The sequence below is a fragment of the Podarcis pityusensis genome, assembly GCF_964106645.2.
Source record: "Podarcis pityusensis genome assembly, chromosome: 16".
Taxonomy (NCBI): domain Eukaryota; kingdom Metazoa; phylum Chordata; class Lepidosauria; order Squamata; family Lacertidae; genus Podarcis; species Podarcis pityusensis.
In genome coordinates, this window is record NC_138041.1 from 12,126,482 (window position 1) to 12,141,757 (window position 15,276).

Genomic DNA, 15,276 nt, shown 5'->3' on the forward strand with positions numbered 1-15,276 from the left:
TACAGTAATGCACAGTGTAGAGAAAGTGGAAAAGGAAATTTTTTTCTCCCTCTCGTGTAACACTCGAAGGAAGCATTTCTTCACACAGCGCAAAGTTAAAATTATGGAATTTGCTCCCACCTGAGGTAATGATGGCCAACAACTCCAGAAGGCTTTAAAGGGGGATTTAAACAGTTTCCTCATTGTGAGACTTGAAGCTACAAGAAACCAGGCTGAGGGTTTTCTTGGTATTGGCGCCCACCCTGTGGAATGTCTGTCTGTCATATGTCAAAGAGATAAATAACTATACCTAGGACTTTCCAGAGACATCTGAAAGCAGTCCTGTATTGGGAAGGTTTTAATATTTGATGTCTCGTTATACAGTGGTACCTCGGTTTAAGAATAGTCCGGTTTAAGAACGATTCGGTATACAAACTCTCCAAAACCGGAAATAGTGTCCCGGTTTGAGAACTTTACCTTGGTCTAAGAACGGAACCCGAATGGTGGAAGGGCACCAGCGGCGGGAGGCCTTATTAGGGAAAGCGTGCCTCGGTTTATGAATGGCTTTGGTTTAAGAATGGACTTCTGGAATGGATTAAGTTCGTAAACCGAGGTACCACTGTATTTTTATATTCTGTTGGAAGCCACCTAGAGTGACCGGGGCAACCCCGTCAGATCAGTGGGCTACAAATAAATTATTATTATTATTATTATTATTATTATTATTACACAAATTAATGAAGGCTAAGGGAATGTTCTGCCTTTGTTGCATTCATTGTCAGAGGCAGTATGTCTCTGAACACCGACTTCTGGAAATCCCACGTGGGGAAAGTGCTGTTGAACCCAGGCCTTGCTAGCAGGCTTCCCACTACGGCATTTGAGTAGCGAGGCTGGGAGGGAGTTTCATTTGTTGATGTTAATTTGTTAATTCTGTTTCTGTCTGAAAAACCAATAAAATGTGTGTGTTTTTGAAAAAGACAGAGGTCACCAGCAGGCTTGAGGAAACCCTGTGGTGTGCTGAAGTACAAAATAATCCTTATAGACACAAACAAACCTAGAGATGGAAAGCCCCCAAACATCTTAGTGATGATTGACCATGTTCAGTGGCCACAGAATAGGGACTGACTTCAGGGGGTGGGAGAAGAGAAAACCAGACCTGGAGGCTGCCTAGCAAGAGAAACCCACAATAGGAACATTTGAAGTTGACTTATACTAAGTCAAACGGCTGGTCTATCAAGCTCAGTATTGTCTTCACACTGACTGGAAGCATCTCTCCAGGTTTTTCAGGCAAGGGGTCTTTGCCAGCCATACCCAGGACTGAACCTGGGACCTTGTGCATCGAATGCGGGTGCTCAACAGCCAAACTATGGTTGCTCCCCTAAAAATAGAGATTCTAGTCCTCATGGTTCTCAACGAACGGCCGTTTTAAATAGGAACATAGGCAGCTGCCTCATGCAGAGTCAGGCCACTGGATCTGTCTAGCACAGACTGGAAACAGCTCTCCAAGATTTCAGACAGGGGACTCTCCCAGCCGTACCTGAAGATGCCAGGGATTTCACCCGAGACCATTGACTTGCAAGGAAAGTGCTCTGCCACTGAGGTATGGCCTTTCCCAAGCATTTAACTGTGACATGTTATCGTAGGCCCCGCTTGTGACTATTCAATTCAGCCTGTAATTCTTTCAGTCTTTAACTTAGACCCACCCAGTTCGGGGGGAAAGGTTCTCTCACTACCATCATCCAAGCTCTTTAGGGACTCCATCCTCACCCCCACTTGCCCTCATTCCTTTTAATACCTTTTATCAACACACAGCTCACATCACCACTCAATACCTGAAATTAGCCTCGGAAGCAGAGGTGTGTAAGGGACAGCTTAGGAAATGGAGGAGAAAGAGCCTACCACTCATCTGCAAAAACGCTTAATAGGGTTCATTAGGATCTGCACAATAAGCTCAGGTCTCCAGCCAAACAGCAGGAAAGAGCCCACGCCCAGATCCGATGGCTTTCAAAGCAGGAACGCTCCAAAGGAGACCCCCTAAGTCTTGCACAGGAAAGTAAGTGGCCTGGGAAAAGCAGAGAGAATCAGGCTTGGCGTCAGCACCAGGCATTTTCTGGCAGCTGCCAAGAGCCCCCTGGCGCCAGCTGGACCCCCTCTGCCACCCTCCTCCTCTAGTTTACAATTTGTCTTGGACTGTATCCATGTTAGCCCTCCTCAGAGTAGAGCCATTGAAATCAATGACCATGACTAAGCTCAAGTCCATTCATTCCAATGGGTCTTCTCCAAGTAGGACTTAGTTGGATACCACGCACCACAGGGGTAGCGGATGTAGTGCCCTCCAATTTAGTTGTTGAACGACAACATTATCCCCTAATTGTAGGCCAAACTGAGTGGGGCTGATGGGAGTTTGAGTCCAACAACCTCTAGGAGAGCATTGTGCTGGCTTCTCCTGATCCACTGTGAGGCAGGCAGCTACCATTTTAAATGCGTAGCATGGCATTGTGGGAAACCTAAAGTAGCAGGTACCTCGCCGTCAGGCTTTCCCTCCAAAATCAATTTATTTAAGTGCCCGGGTTGGGGGATATGAATTCTATAAACAAACAACAAATAAATAAATTCACCTTAGCTACTGGCCATCACAGTATCCCGCAGCAGCTAATTCCATAGGTTAACGATGCACAACTCCTGTATCCACACCACCATACATTGAAAACCCAATTATACCACTCTTAAGCAGTCATGTCTTCCCCCAGAGAACCCTGGGAACTGTAGGTTGCCCCTCAGAGAGCTATAATTCACACACCCCTTAACAAAGGACAGTTCCCAGGATGCTTTGGGGGAAGCCATGTGCTTTACATGTATGGTGCGAATGTGACCTATGTGAAGAAACACTTCCTTTCGTCTTTGCTCATTCAGCTTCCTTACAGAACCCACAGTTCTGAGGGAAAGCGGTGGAACATCTCTCTCACTCACTCACTTTCTTCACACCATGTATAACGTTATAAGTCTTAATTACGTCAGTTGTGTCTCCCTAGACTAGATTAGGAAACCTGTAGCCTTCCAGATGTTGATAAGACCCCTCTTTATCTTCCCTGGGCATTAGCTACGCTGGCGGGAGTTGGGAGCCCATCTCGAAGCTTACAGCTGAAGTTCTAAGCTAGAAAGTTCAAACATCTCTCGAACTTTCCTAATATAGAGGAGTTGCTTCAGCCCCCCTGATCATTTCAACTGCACTCTGCTACTTTCTTCAGCTCTGTGATATCCTTTTTTGAGACTGGTTAGTCAGAACCATACATAGTATTCAAATAGTCTTGCGCCATATATTTATTTGGAAGCTTTACGAAACTGGCAGGTCTGCTTTCAGATAGCTTGCCTAAGAATCCCCAGCAAGGAATTTCTCCTTATTGGTGCTGACACACAAAGCAGGTTGATGTTTTCATAGAGTTATCCAGCACAACCCCAGGATCTCCCTTTTCTAGTTAGCCTCTACCAGTTCGGAACAAACCGGTTTGTATGTTTATATATGAAACCTTTTACGCTTACTTACACTAAACCCCAATTGCCGTTTTTGTTGGCTGTTCGTCCAGTGGAGATATTTGTAGTCTGCTCAGATTGTCACCATCCTGAATAGTTTGCTGTCACTCACAAACTTGGCTAGCTCACTGCTCACCCCTGACTCAAGATCACTTATGAATGTTAAACAGCACCAGACCCAAACAATACAGATCCCGCTCCCTCCCCACGACCGTGAGAAATGTATACTTATCCCTACAATTTATTCTTTAAGCAAATAACAATCCATTAAGGCAATGCATAAAAGTTTACTAAAAATCCTTTGGCCAGAGATTCTGTCAAAAGGTTTTTGGAAATCTAGGGAAGTTAGCCCAAGGTTGCCAAGAATGGCTTTCTCTTTGCAAAAGCCGTGCTGATTCTTCCTCAGCAAGGCTTATCGTTCAACATTCTTTATCATTCTAACTTTAATCATGCTTTCTACCAATTCTCATGGGACAGACATTAAGATAAGAGGCATCATTTCTGCATCCCTTTTCAAAAAAATAGTGTCGTGCTCAGCTATGTCCTAATCATTCAGTAAAAAACATTATTTTTGTTAGACCAGCAATTTCACATTTGAGTTCTTAAATAAGTCTTGGGCAGACGCGCCGACTCATAAACCTCGAGCCCTGGATTCAAATTCCGCTACTCAGCCATGAAGTTCAGTGGGAGATCCTGGTTACGCCTCATTTGACTTAACCTACCTCACAGGGTTCTTGCAATAATAAAGTGGTAAAGGGAGAAAACCCCAACCCTGTATATGCTCTGAGCTCTTTGCAGGGTGGAATGATAATCTAATAAAAACATATTGAATCAAGGTTCCACACACACACCCCACCAAGCCTCCTCCATTTTTTAAAGACTGCTTACACACCATACATTTAAAGCCCACCCTCCCCCACCCCAATAATCCTGGGAACTTCATATCACCTCTCACAGAGCTATGGTTCTTAGCATCCTTAGCCAACTACAGTTCCCAATAATCATGCAGGCCAAAAATATGTGTTAAATGTACAGTAAGAATGCGGCCCAACTGTATAAATACAAACAGGGTAACCTGCATTTTGCTGTGCCAGCTTGCAAAGATCTGTTTAAAATAAAAATGCACACAAAATCCTATTTTTCCCGTCAAAGATTTTATTTCACTTCATTGCGCTCCACACTACACAGAAGCAACTATGAAGTTCCTACCCACCACCCCACACTTTGCCTTTGTCATCTGAAAGGATTTGGCTGTTCTCAGTGCACCCTCTCAAACTCACCCCCCCCCCATCCATGGCATCACAGGGCTGTGGGAATCCCCCTTAGGCCCTGTATTAGTGGGGTGGGGGGGGAGCTCACAAGACAGGAATTTTAATAGAGACCATATGCACTCCCATTGGTCAGCACGCTAAATACCCAGAGACCCTGAAAATCTGTCTGGAGATGAAAAGGAAATGGGGGTGGGCACTGGAGGCCGGGAGCTGGTTCCGGACACTGCAAAGGACTCCAGAGTGGGGGGCCATTTCCAAGCAGCTCTGTAACAGCATGCCCCCACCCCGGAAATCTTACATCACCCACCCACACAGAGAGTCCTTCCCTCATCAGCTGCCCTCTGGACTGTTATCGCCGTGGGAACATTGAACGGGAATCATTGTTCCAGGCTCTCCCACTTATGATAAGGAAACCGCTGTAAAAATGAGAACCTGGGCGGAGGCGAAGTCAGTCAGGGATCGTATCTAATGCTCACACATTGATATTTCTGGGGCAGGGTGAGGAGAGATAGAGGGTGGAAAGGCAAAACACAAGGCATCCCCCCCCCCAAATAACCCAAAACGTTTAAAAGTCAATATCGCCATCACATGCCAGCAGCGATTTCAAGGGTACTTAAGAGAAGCAAAGGGCACCCTGATATCAGGATAATGCAGGAGGAAGAATGAGGGGTACCTCAAGATGAGCTCTTCATTTGCTCGAAAGTGGAAGCACACAAAACCCCATTCAGATTGCCCTGTCTAATCCCACAAGCCCCAGTGAAGCCACCCATCTGTATGAACCTGTTGCACCCCTCAGGATATGTCAGTCAGGAGAGCAAGAGACTCTTGAAGTCAAGGTCGTGGGTTCGAATCCCATGTTGGGCAAAAGAATCCTGCATTGCAGGAGCTGGACTAGATTCCTCCCATGGTCCTCTCCAACTCTACAATTCTATGATTCTATTAAACTACAAGGTTGTCTCCAATATGTTACTCCTATTCAGAGTAGACCCACTAAACTCAATCCACATGATTAACTGGGGACCATTAATTTCAATGGCTCTACTCTAAGTAGAATGACTCTCTTCCTCTTTCCTAGCAAACATGGAGATTCCCTCCACAACATAGAGACCTGCCCCCCCCCCTTTTATCCTCACAATAGCCCTGTGAGGCAGGCTCAGCTGACAAAGAGCAAAGAGAGATTGAGGCAATTGCTACCACTCTCCCCCCAGGGAACTTAACTGACCTGGGAAATTATCCGGTTTTTGAGAGCTGTTTTGAAAGGAAACGGATGGGAAGGGGGAAATTAGGCGCAATTTGCTGCTTGACATTCTGGCCCCGCAGATCTGGGCTGGGATGCTGGGGAATGAGGAGAATTAAGATCGGAACCAGACAGGGGAGGGAAGAAGGGAAAGTATTCCTTGTTTCCCCATGTTGTTTGCAATGTTGGCTGGGCAGTTGAGCTCTCCATCTTCGACCATTCCAGGCAAGAAACAGGATTCCCCTGAGAGAGGATTTGTCCTCACAGCTGTTTGAGAAGCATTTCTGAGGCGAAAGGAGGGGGGGAAGAGGGCCATTGGGGGGTGTCATTTGGCAGACACCTCAGAAACATGTTTCCTCAGGCTGTGCAAATAGTCATTAGATTCACATCCTTGGGTTAAAAAAAAGGCGGGGAGAGAAAGTAGCAAACAATCAGAGTGTGGGGCATAGACGAAATATGGGCAGTTGAGGGTTGCAAAATCCCTTGCTTTCCCTCACCCCCAGATTATATCACATATGCACACACATGCACCTCTCTCAAACCAGGCCCACTTGACACCCGTCTTGCCTCCAAAACGGCCTGCCACCCTCCCAGCACCAATGTGGCCTGGCACAGGATGCCACAAATCACTAGGCCCACATACCCCACCCCACACGCTCCATGAATTGGCCACATTTTAGAAGAGATCTTCTGGGCGGGGGGGCAGAGACTGGATGAGATTGTGGGTGTTTGCAGGAATTTTTCCAGCAAGGAAGAGTAAAACGCTGAAAGCAGGAAGCAGGCTGATTCCTCAGCCCAAAATGAAAATATTGTCTGTATATTTTGCCTCCTATCTCAGGTTCTGCGAATGCTAAAAACCTGACTCTTTGGTAAGAAGAAAAGAAAACTGAGACTATGGTTCCTCACCAGGAGGGAACTTCACCCTCCCCCGCCCCAGAGTGAACACCCACAGATAAAACACAAAACTGTGAGCGTGTTTACACACAAACCACAAACCAGTGTCAGAGATTTCTTGTCAACACCAAACTTTCGCCCAGTTTTCCTCTAACAGAAGGAGATAGACTGCCCCATCCATGCTGACCCTCCCCATAGTATTCTGACACAGGAGTCTGGGGTGTGTATACAAAACACACACACATGTCACAAAGAGAAAATATCACTTTGCGTGTACTGGAGCTTCCCTTAGCATTTTTCCTTAACAGTTTCAATCTGGACAAGTCCTGAATTCCTTCCCTTAAGTCCTGAATCTTCTCTACTAAGGGGTGATTGCCTGCCCCCCACTATCTCCCCCCCCCCCCGGACACAAAAATCCCCTTTGATCAATGAGAGGGGCCCAGGCCCATTGATCTAGCTTGTATGTCTTTTTTTTCTTGCCTAAGGCTCTGGGCTTCCTTTTTTGGGGTTGGATAGAGCAAAAGGAAGGAAGGCCAAGAGGGCTGTTGTCATAGTGCTTAGATTGTGAAACCCCCAGCAGGGCCGAAGGAGGGAAAGTAAGGGGGGGGGCAGAAGTCAGAAGCAGCTTGTTCCTGCCCCCCAGTAACCAAGGCCCCAAGGGAATGGAGGAAATAATCAAGGCTTTCTTATTTCTGCCCCAAAATCACTGGGCCCCAATGAAGTGATCCAGTGGGTCCCTTTGCTGTAAACACCCATTCCCCATTCAGGCTGATCTGCCAAATCCATCCCCACAATTCAAATGCCACCCATCTACTCATTCTAGGTTCCACTTATAATATCTATTGGTTTTTAACCTCACTCTTCCACCAAGGGCCTCAGGCCTCTACCTCCCTTCCAGTTCTTCCAAAGCAACTACACTCTATTCCGAACTTAAAAATGGAAAGTGTAATGCTGGTGGTCAACAAAAGAGGTTCAAAGACTGTCTCAAGGCAAATCTTTAAAAATGTAGTATAAACACCAACAATTGGGAAACCCTTGCCTGTGAGCGCTCCAGTGGAAAACAGCCTTTACCAAAGGTGTCATGGGCTTTGAAGACACTCGAACTCAGGACGCAAGGGAGAAACGTGCTAAGAGGAAGGTACGCTTGGCAAATCCACACCGTGATCAACTCCTGCCTGGAAACCAATGTCTCCCCTGTGGAAGGACGTGTGGATCCAGAATTGGCCTCCACAGTCACTTACATTGTTAAAACCGTGTTTATGGAAGACAATCTTACTGGCTACGAGTGATCGCCAAAGAAGAAGAAGATGATAAACTCTCCCCACACCCGACACCATCTGCCCATCTCCAAGACAGACCCAAACTCATAAAGCTTCAAAGACTGCCTTTGCTTCAATTTTGGGTCTAAGTGGCTCAGTGGGGCAGGCCTGTATGCATCTGCCGCAAGAATGCACCCCACTGAGAGCACCCCATGAGCATACACACACTCCAAAGGTTTGGCCAGTCCCCTTGCAGGCAGATTCCCCTATAGAGAACACCCCTGTCCCATAGAGAACCCCTGTGAATTGCAGTACAGTACACAATCTCTTTTTTATAATAAAAAACACTTCATGTTCATAAAATGTACACACACCAAAATCAACATTCAGGGCACATGGGAGTATAAATGCACCGGAAACTAAATGGGGGCGGGTGGGCTGGGGGAGAGACAGGGAAAGGGGGCTGGCAGTCAACAGAGGGTCCAACAAAGCCTCGCTCTTTTTATAAACACTGAGAAAAAGTTGGAAATGTTGGAAGGGGGGGGGGGTGGAAATGCTTCTTGTCTCCCTAGATACCACCCAGCGCATTGCACATTTAAAGAAAAAAATCCTTCCGGCGCAAGGAAGGCAAAAAGATATCTCGATTTGAAGACTTAGGGAGGTTAAAGTTCCTGAAAAAGCGAAAAAAGGCAAGGAGGGGTCTGTCTCCAGAAAGAGTCAGGCTAACAGGAGAAAAAGAGAGAAAGCAGGAAGAGTGGGAGGGCAAAGGCATCAACTCCACCCGGTGCCTTGACAGCTCAGGGCAAAGGAGCCTTGGAGAGGTCACGCTTGGGGGCAAGGGGGACAGGAAAGCGAGACAGGGGAGGGTCAGGCTGAAGTTTGAAAGTGGAAGTTGGAGGACTGTGTTGGAGATATGCTATAAGGGGGCTTCAAGGAGAGGAAAAGGCAGCTGGGGGGGCCCACTGAGAAGGTCTTTTCCAAGGAAAAGTGGTTCTACTAAAGGAAGAGATAGGGTGAGGTGAAACAAACAAGTCAGAGGGGACCCCCGTGTTTTCTCCAACCCCTTCCCAGGTTGTTGCTCTGCTGTGAATTGTGGGTATACGTGTGTCAAGAAATAGAAGCCAAAAAGAAATAAATAGCAGAATTAGGGACTGGGAAGGGGGCTTCCCAAGAATGATGGAGAAAAGAAATACTCTTTCAAGGAAGTGGGGGGGGGTCCCCACTTAATACTGAGACCTTTTTTCTCTCCTTTGGGAAGGGGCGTCCCTATGCAAACCATGGGGGAGCTGCAGATAAGTGAAAAGAGGGGGGAGATTTGTTTCTGCAACAAAGTTTGCATGAAACCGCCAAAAAAATAAATGAATAAAATAAAACTCAAATGTAAAGAATTGGGGAGTTTGCAAAGGAATGGAATTTTGGAGTGTCATGGTAGATAAGGGGGGAAGGAGGCGGAGAGTAATGTAGAGAGGGAGTCAAAAAGGAGGTCTAAAGTGTAGGAGGACAGAGGAATAATATATTTCTCTCTACAAGAAGGGAACCCCCAGTAAATAAAACAGTGGGGTGTAAAGATACAGATAGGGGACAAGATTGCTTCCCAGAAAGGATCCACCACCCCACAAAAAAACCCCAGAGGCAGCAGCAGAATAAGAGAAGGGGGAAAGCAGGGGAAATGGGCAAACTACCAAATCTTTACTTTTGGAAGTCTGAGGGTTCCCCCCAAAGTAAACCAATGGGGTACACGGGCATGGAAACAGACTGTTGCGCAGAAAAGACCGACAATCTGAAGCGAGGGGATAAGTGAGGGAACGGGGGTTTCTGGTGGCCCACGCACTGAAAAGGGGGACCTCTCTTAAGATCAAAGCAAGCCTGCAGAAGGGAGGGTGGCTATTTTGCAAGAAAAGTTTGCAAGGCAAGGAAGGGGGAGATGTGGGCTCGTCCCGCCCTCCGAGACTCACCTCGTCCCATTTGATGAACTTGCTGCCTTTCATCAGGGTCTCCGGGACCTTCAGGGGCTCCAGCTGGAGCGCGTGGACCTCCGGGCGCGCCCCGGCCATGGCTGCGGCGCTCCTGGCCCGGGACCCCCGCTGCCCGCGCGGAACCGCCGCCGCTGCCTCTCCCTGGGCGGGGACTGCGCGCAGGGGTGGGACCGGCCCGGGAGAAGGCGCTTAAAGAGACCGCCCGGTTCCTTCTTGGAGGGAAGCGGAGGAAGGAGGAGCTGCGTGGTGGGGCTGGGGGCGAGGACTCCGGCGCGCATTGCTCCGAGCGCGCGTAAGCCCCGCGGGGATGGTGGCGAGGGCTTACTTCTGGAGAAACCTGCCCGGGAAAGTAGGCCGTGCGGTGCAGTGGTTAGAGAAGCTCCAGATGTTGTGAAGACTCCAACTCCCATCATCCCTGGCCAGTGTCCATGCTGGCAGGGGGCTGATGGGAGTTGGAGTCCCAACAACATTAACTTAAGGACTGTGTATGTGGTTTGGGAGCTGCACGGTCAGGGGGAAAACAACGCTGTCCAAGGTTGTAAAGACTGCGGAGAGAATAATTGGGTGCACTCTTCCAACCTTGGATCAAATCTATGCTTCCAGGTGCCATAAGAAAGCTGCAGAGATAGTGCAGGATAGTGTGCACCCCAGAAATGATCTCTTTCAGCTTCTGCCTTCTGGAAGAAGGTACAGGGTTATAAAGACTCGGACTAGCCGCCTGAGAAACAGTTTCTATTCAAATGTGATTTTGGTTTTAAACGCAGTGGAAGGTAGTCTCTAGGACGCTGTGGGTTAAACCACAGAGCCTAGGTGGTTCAAATCCCCGTGACGGAGTGAGCTCCCGTTGCTCGGTCCCAGCTCCTGCCAACCTAGCAATTCGAAAGCACGTCAAAGTGCAAGTAGATAAATAGGTACCGCTCCGGCGGGAAGGTAAACAGCGTTTCCGTGCGCTGCTCTGGTTCGCCAGAAGCGGCTTTGTCATGCTGGCCACATGACCCAGAAGCTGTACGCCGGCTCCCTCGGCCAATAACGCGAGATAAGCGCCGCAACCCCAGAGTCGGCCACGACTGGACCTAATGGTCAGGGGTCCCTTTACCGTTACCTTTAAGGTAGTCTCTGTGTGAGTATATTTTATTCAATTATGGGGTATCAGAGTTTTTAGGGGCTAACCAAGCTGGGATAGTTGGCTTGTTGGTTTTTGAATGTCTGATGTAGATTTTTCGATTTCGTTGTTCTGTATGGGACAATGACAATAAAGATTATCGTATTGTAAGGGAGCCCGCCCGCTCCCCCACTTCTGGGTTTAGGGTGTCGGATTCAGATCGGGGGAGACCCGGGTTCAGTTTGTGCGTCCTGCCAGCCAAAAACAGGAGAGGAGAGTGTCCCCACAGGCACCTGGATGGCCGCTGTGAAAACAGGAAGCTGGACTAGATGAGCCATTGGCCTGATCCAGCAGGTTCATTTTCTCTTCTCATGTTCTTACGTTGAGGCCAAACAGCTTCTTCTGGAAAGCTCACATTTTTTTCCACCTAGCAGCAAATTGGTCCTCTGAGGTAGACTGCTCCTATGGCTGGAGGCTCTACTTAGCTTCCACCGCTAATGGCAGACCATTTCTCTCCATCCTATGATCAGTTCACTGTGGAAGTGTGGACCTGGGAGAGACCAGGGTTCAAATCCTCACTTGGCCATAAAGCACACTGGATGGGCATGGGGACAGTCGCTGCCCAGGGTTGTTGTGTGGGGATTAAATGAGGAGGGGGAGAAGCATGCAAGCCACCTTGAGCTCCTTGGAGAAAAGACGACAGCTTTATTAATCCAATTTATTATTATTATTATTATTATTATTATTATTATTATTATCACTTTTGCTCTCAGCCAAGCCTACCTCATAGGGTTGTTGGGAGGATAAAATCCACACATGTATTTTGAGAACACTGAAATTCCATCTACGGCCATGCTGCCAAAACAGTAGATACTTAATCCATCAACCACTTTTCAGGATTTCTGAAATCCCAGGACTGAGACCACCTGCAAAGGTGGTTCTAAAGGTTGCAGAAGAAATTGGGGAAAGTCTTGCACCCATTTTATAGATTATGGGAGAGGGAGAGTCCTGGGGTGGCAATTATTATGCTGCCAGATGTTGGGTGGTGGTAGTCAAGGAACAGTAAATGCGGAAAGTGCTTTAAGGCACTGAGGCTGGCTGTATATACATTTAAATCACACCCTCAAGAAAAGAAAAAAAAGGATACGGTACTAGTTTGTTCAGAGAAACTTCCTCAATGATACACCTTTGTCCCCATCTGCACTATTTCAAGCCGTTTCATTGCACTTTAAACAGTCATGGCTTCTCTCGCCAAATCTGGGAACTGTAGTTTGTTAAGGGTGCTGGGAGTTGTTAAGAGAGAGCCCCATTCCCCTCACAGAGCTACAGTTCCCAAAGTTCCCTGGGAAGAAGGATTATTGAGTATTAAACCACTCTGGGAATTGTAACCCATTCAGGGGAAATAGTGATGTATGGAAGTGAGAGCTGGACCATAAAGAAGGCTGATCACCGAAGAATTGATGCTTTTGAATTATGGTGCTGGAGGAGACTCTTGAGAGTCCCATGGACTGCAAGAAGATCAAACCTCTCCATTCTTAAGGAAATCAGCCCTGAGTGCTCACTGGAAGGACAGATCCTGAAGCTGAGGCTCCAATACTTTGGCCACTTCATGAGAAGAGAAGACTCCCTGGAAAAGACCCTGATGTTGGGAAAGATGGAGGGCACAAGGAGAAGGGGACGACAGAGGACGAGATGGTTGGACAGTGTTCTCAAAGCTACCAATATGAGTCTGACCAAACTGCGGGAGGCAGTGGAAGACAGGAGTGCCTGGCATGCTCTGGTCCATGGGGTCACAAAGAGGCGGACACGACTAAATGACTAAACAACAACAATAATTCTCAGCACCCTTAATGAACTACAATTCCCAGAATTCTCTGGGGGGAGCCATGACTGTTTAAAGTGCAATGAAACTGCTTGAAATAGTGCAGGCGGGGCCATTATTGGCTATAGTACCAACAAACAAACAAAAGTGGGAGAAAAATATGCCAGAACTTTTGTGGTGTAAAACATTCCTGAATTTCAGTAGGATATGCACTGCTTGGAAGGGAAGCGGTGTGGGGGACCCTCCCCCCCCCCCAAAAAAAGCACCTTTGCAGGTACAAACGGTATTGAACGTGGGAACCTGTGTGACTGCTCTGAACGCGAATCATTGTGAGAGTGAAATAAAAAAGAAGTCTGGAGGGGTCCTCAGTGTATGTTGTGTACATAGCCACAGATGTCAGCAAACTGAGGGGCTTGCTTGTTAAAGAGGGCAGCATGCCATGCAAGCCTGAGCAAAATGAAATCTAAGTGCAAGCTGCTTTTGAGATTTAAGGTTGTGGGCCCTTTAAGGAGGCAGAAGAGTGCTGTGGCACTGGGTCATAAACATCATTAAATGTCGCTCATCGCTGATCTTAGAGTGGGATGGGAATTTCCCCAGCTTACAGCTCCTAGCCTGAGTCACTCACAACAACTACGCCATCTCCAGGGAAGAAAGGCCCAACTAGGAAAGGGAGGTTATGGCCTTTGATATCTGGGTTGCAGTCCTGGCCTGCTCCTGCTCTCCTTTTCCACAGATGTGATGTTCAAAATGCTGAACAAGGTTGCGTACACACCATAAAGCACATTATAAAGCACATTCCCCCCCCCTCCAAGAATCCTGGGAATTGTAGTTTGTCAACGGTTCTGGGAATTGTTACTTTGTGAGGAGCAAACTATAGTTCCCATGATTCTTCAGGGTTAAATCATAGAATTGTAGAGCTGGAAGGGGTCACAGTGGTCATCTAGTTCAACCCCCTGCAATACAGGAATCTTTCACCCAACGTGGCACTCGAACCCACAACCCTGGGATTAAGAGTCTCAAGATCTACTGACTAAGCTATCCAGCCATACTCTTTCAAGGTACAACCATCTCCCTAGTCCAAAATGCAGGCCACTACACCAGACAGTCTCCATGGCCTGCGGTTGCATACTCACCATACACTGAAAGCACATATTTCCCCACAAAGAATACTAGGAACTATAGTTTACCCCTCACAGTGCTACAGTTCCCAGCAAACTTAACAAACCGTGGTTCCCAGGATTCTTGTGGGGAAGGGGGGAAGCCATGTGCTTTTAAAATTATGGTGTGTCCACAGCCCAAGGCATCAGATCTCAAGCTAGAACTGTCTTCGCAGGGCGGCTGTGGGAAAGGAGGACGTCACCAGCTGTAATTTAGTGGCCAGAAAGGTCATATGTGCACCAGGAAAACCTAGAGAGAATAAAATGCTGTTGTTTTGTTCCAGACTGGAGGGTTTCCCCTGTACAGAGAGCGATCTCAGCCGCACCCTGCTTTCAAGAAAGTTATTTAACAGGATCATAGCGCTAAGCCAACTTGGCCGTAGTCCACGGAGGAAAGCAGCCTTCGCTTTTGAACTTCCAGGGAGTTGGGAGAGAATGTAAACACAGAGAAAAGGAAGAAAACAGGTCCTGACCCCACAGACGCTCTTCCTCGTCTGCGGAAGGGAAAACTGAATCACAGCCACCAAGTCACAGCGCAGAGGCGATGCTTACATCTGAGCGAACTCTGAGCGTATGTGTTTGCATAATCAGGGTGGGAAGGTTGCAAGATAAATTTAAAAACAAGATAAGTCATTATTATTTTGATGTTGCACTGGATAATGCTTCTTCGACTCCCCCCCCCCCATGGAGATATATATACATACACACACACACAGATATATATATGTATGTGTGTGTGTGTGTGTGTATATATATATATATATATATATATATATATGGGCCAGACAAAAGCACATTGGCTTCCTTGTGTCACCTGACATCCGCTGAGTGTGGAAGCTGCAGTACCTCCTTTGAGCCAGCTGTATTGGTGGCACCCAAGCGCAAGAAAGAGAACAAGCCAGTGGCTCCCTCTACTGGTGAACTGCCACGGCAGCACAGGCTTAGATCAGGCTTGGTCTCTGGTTCGAGACCCAAACCCTCTACGTCACCAAGGAATGTGTGGCTGCTTACAACAGAGTAGCAAATAAAGTGGTACCTTGGTTCTCAA

General features: G+C 47.5%; 1 protein-coding gene across 2 annotated transcripts in view; it reads right to left on the bottom strand.

Moving 5' to 3' along the window:
- Positions 1-10,283, bottom strand: part of PLCB3 (phospholipase C beta 3) — a 72,227-nt gene extending 61,944 nt beyond the window's left edge. For both annotated transcript variants that reach the window (XM_080985529.1, XM_080985528.1), the window contains exon 1: positions 10,127-10,283. In XM_080985529.1, the coding sequence (XP_080841655.1) occupies positions 10,127-10,225 (99 nt within the window). In that variant the 5' untranslated portion in view covers positions 10,226-10,283. The remainder of the gene's footprint in view (positions 1-10,126) is intronic.
- Between the last annotated feature and the right edge of the window lie 4,993 nt (positions 10,284-15,276).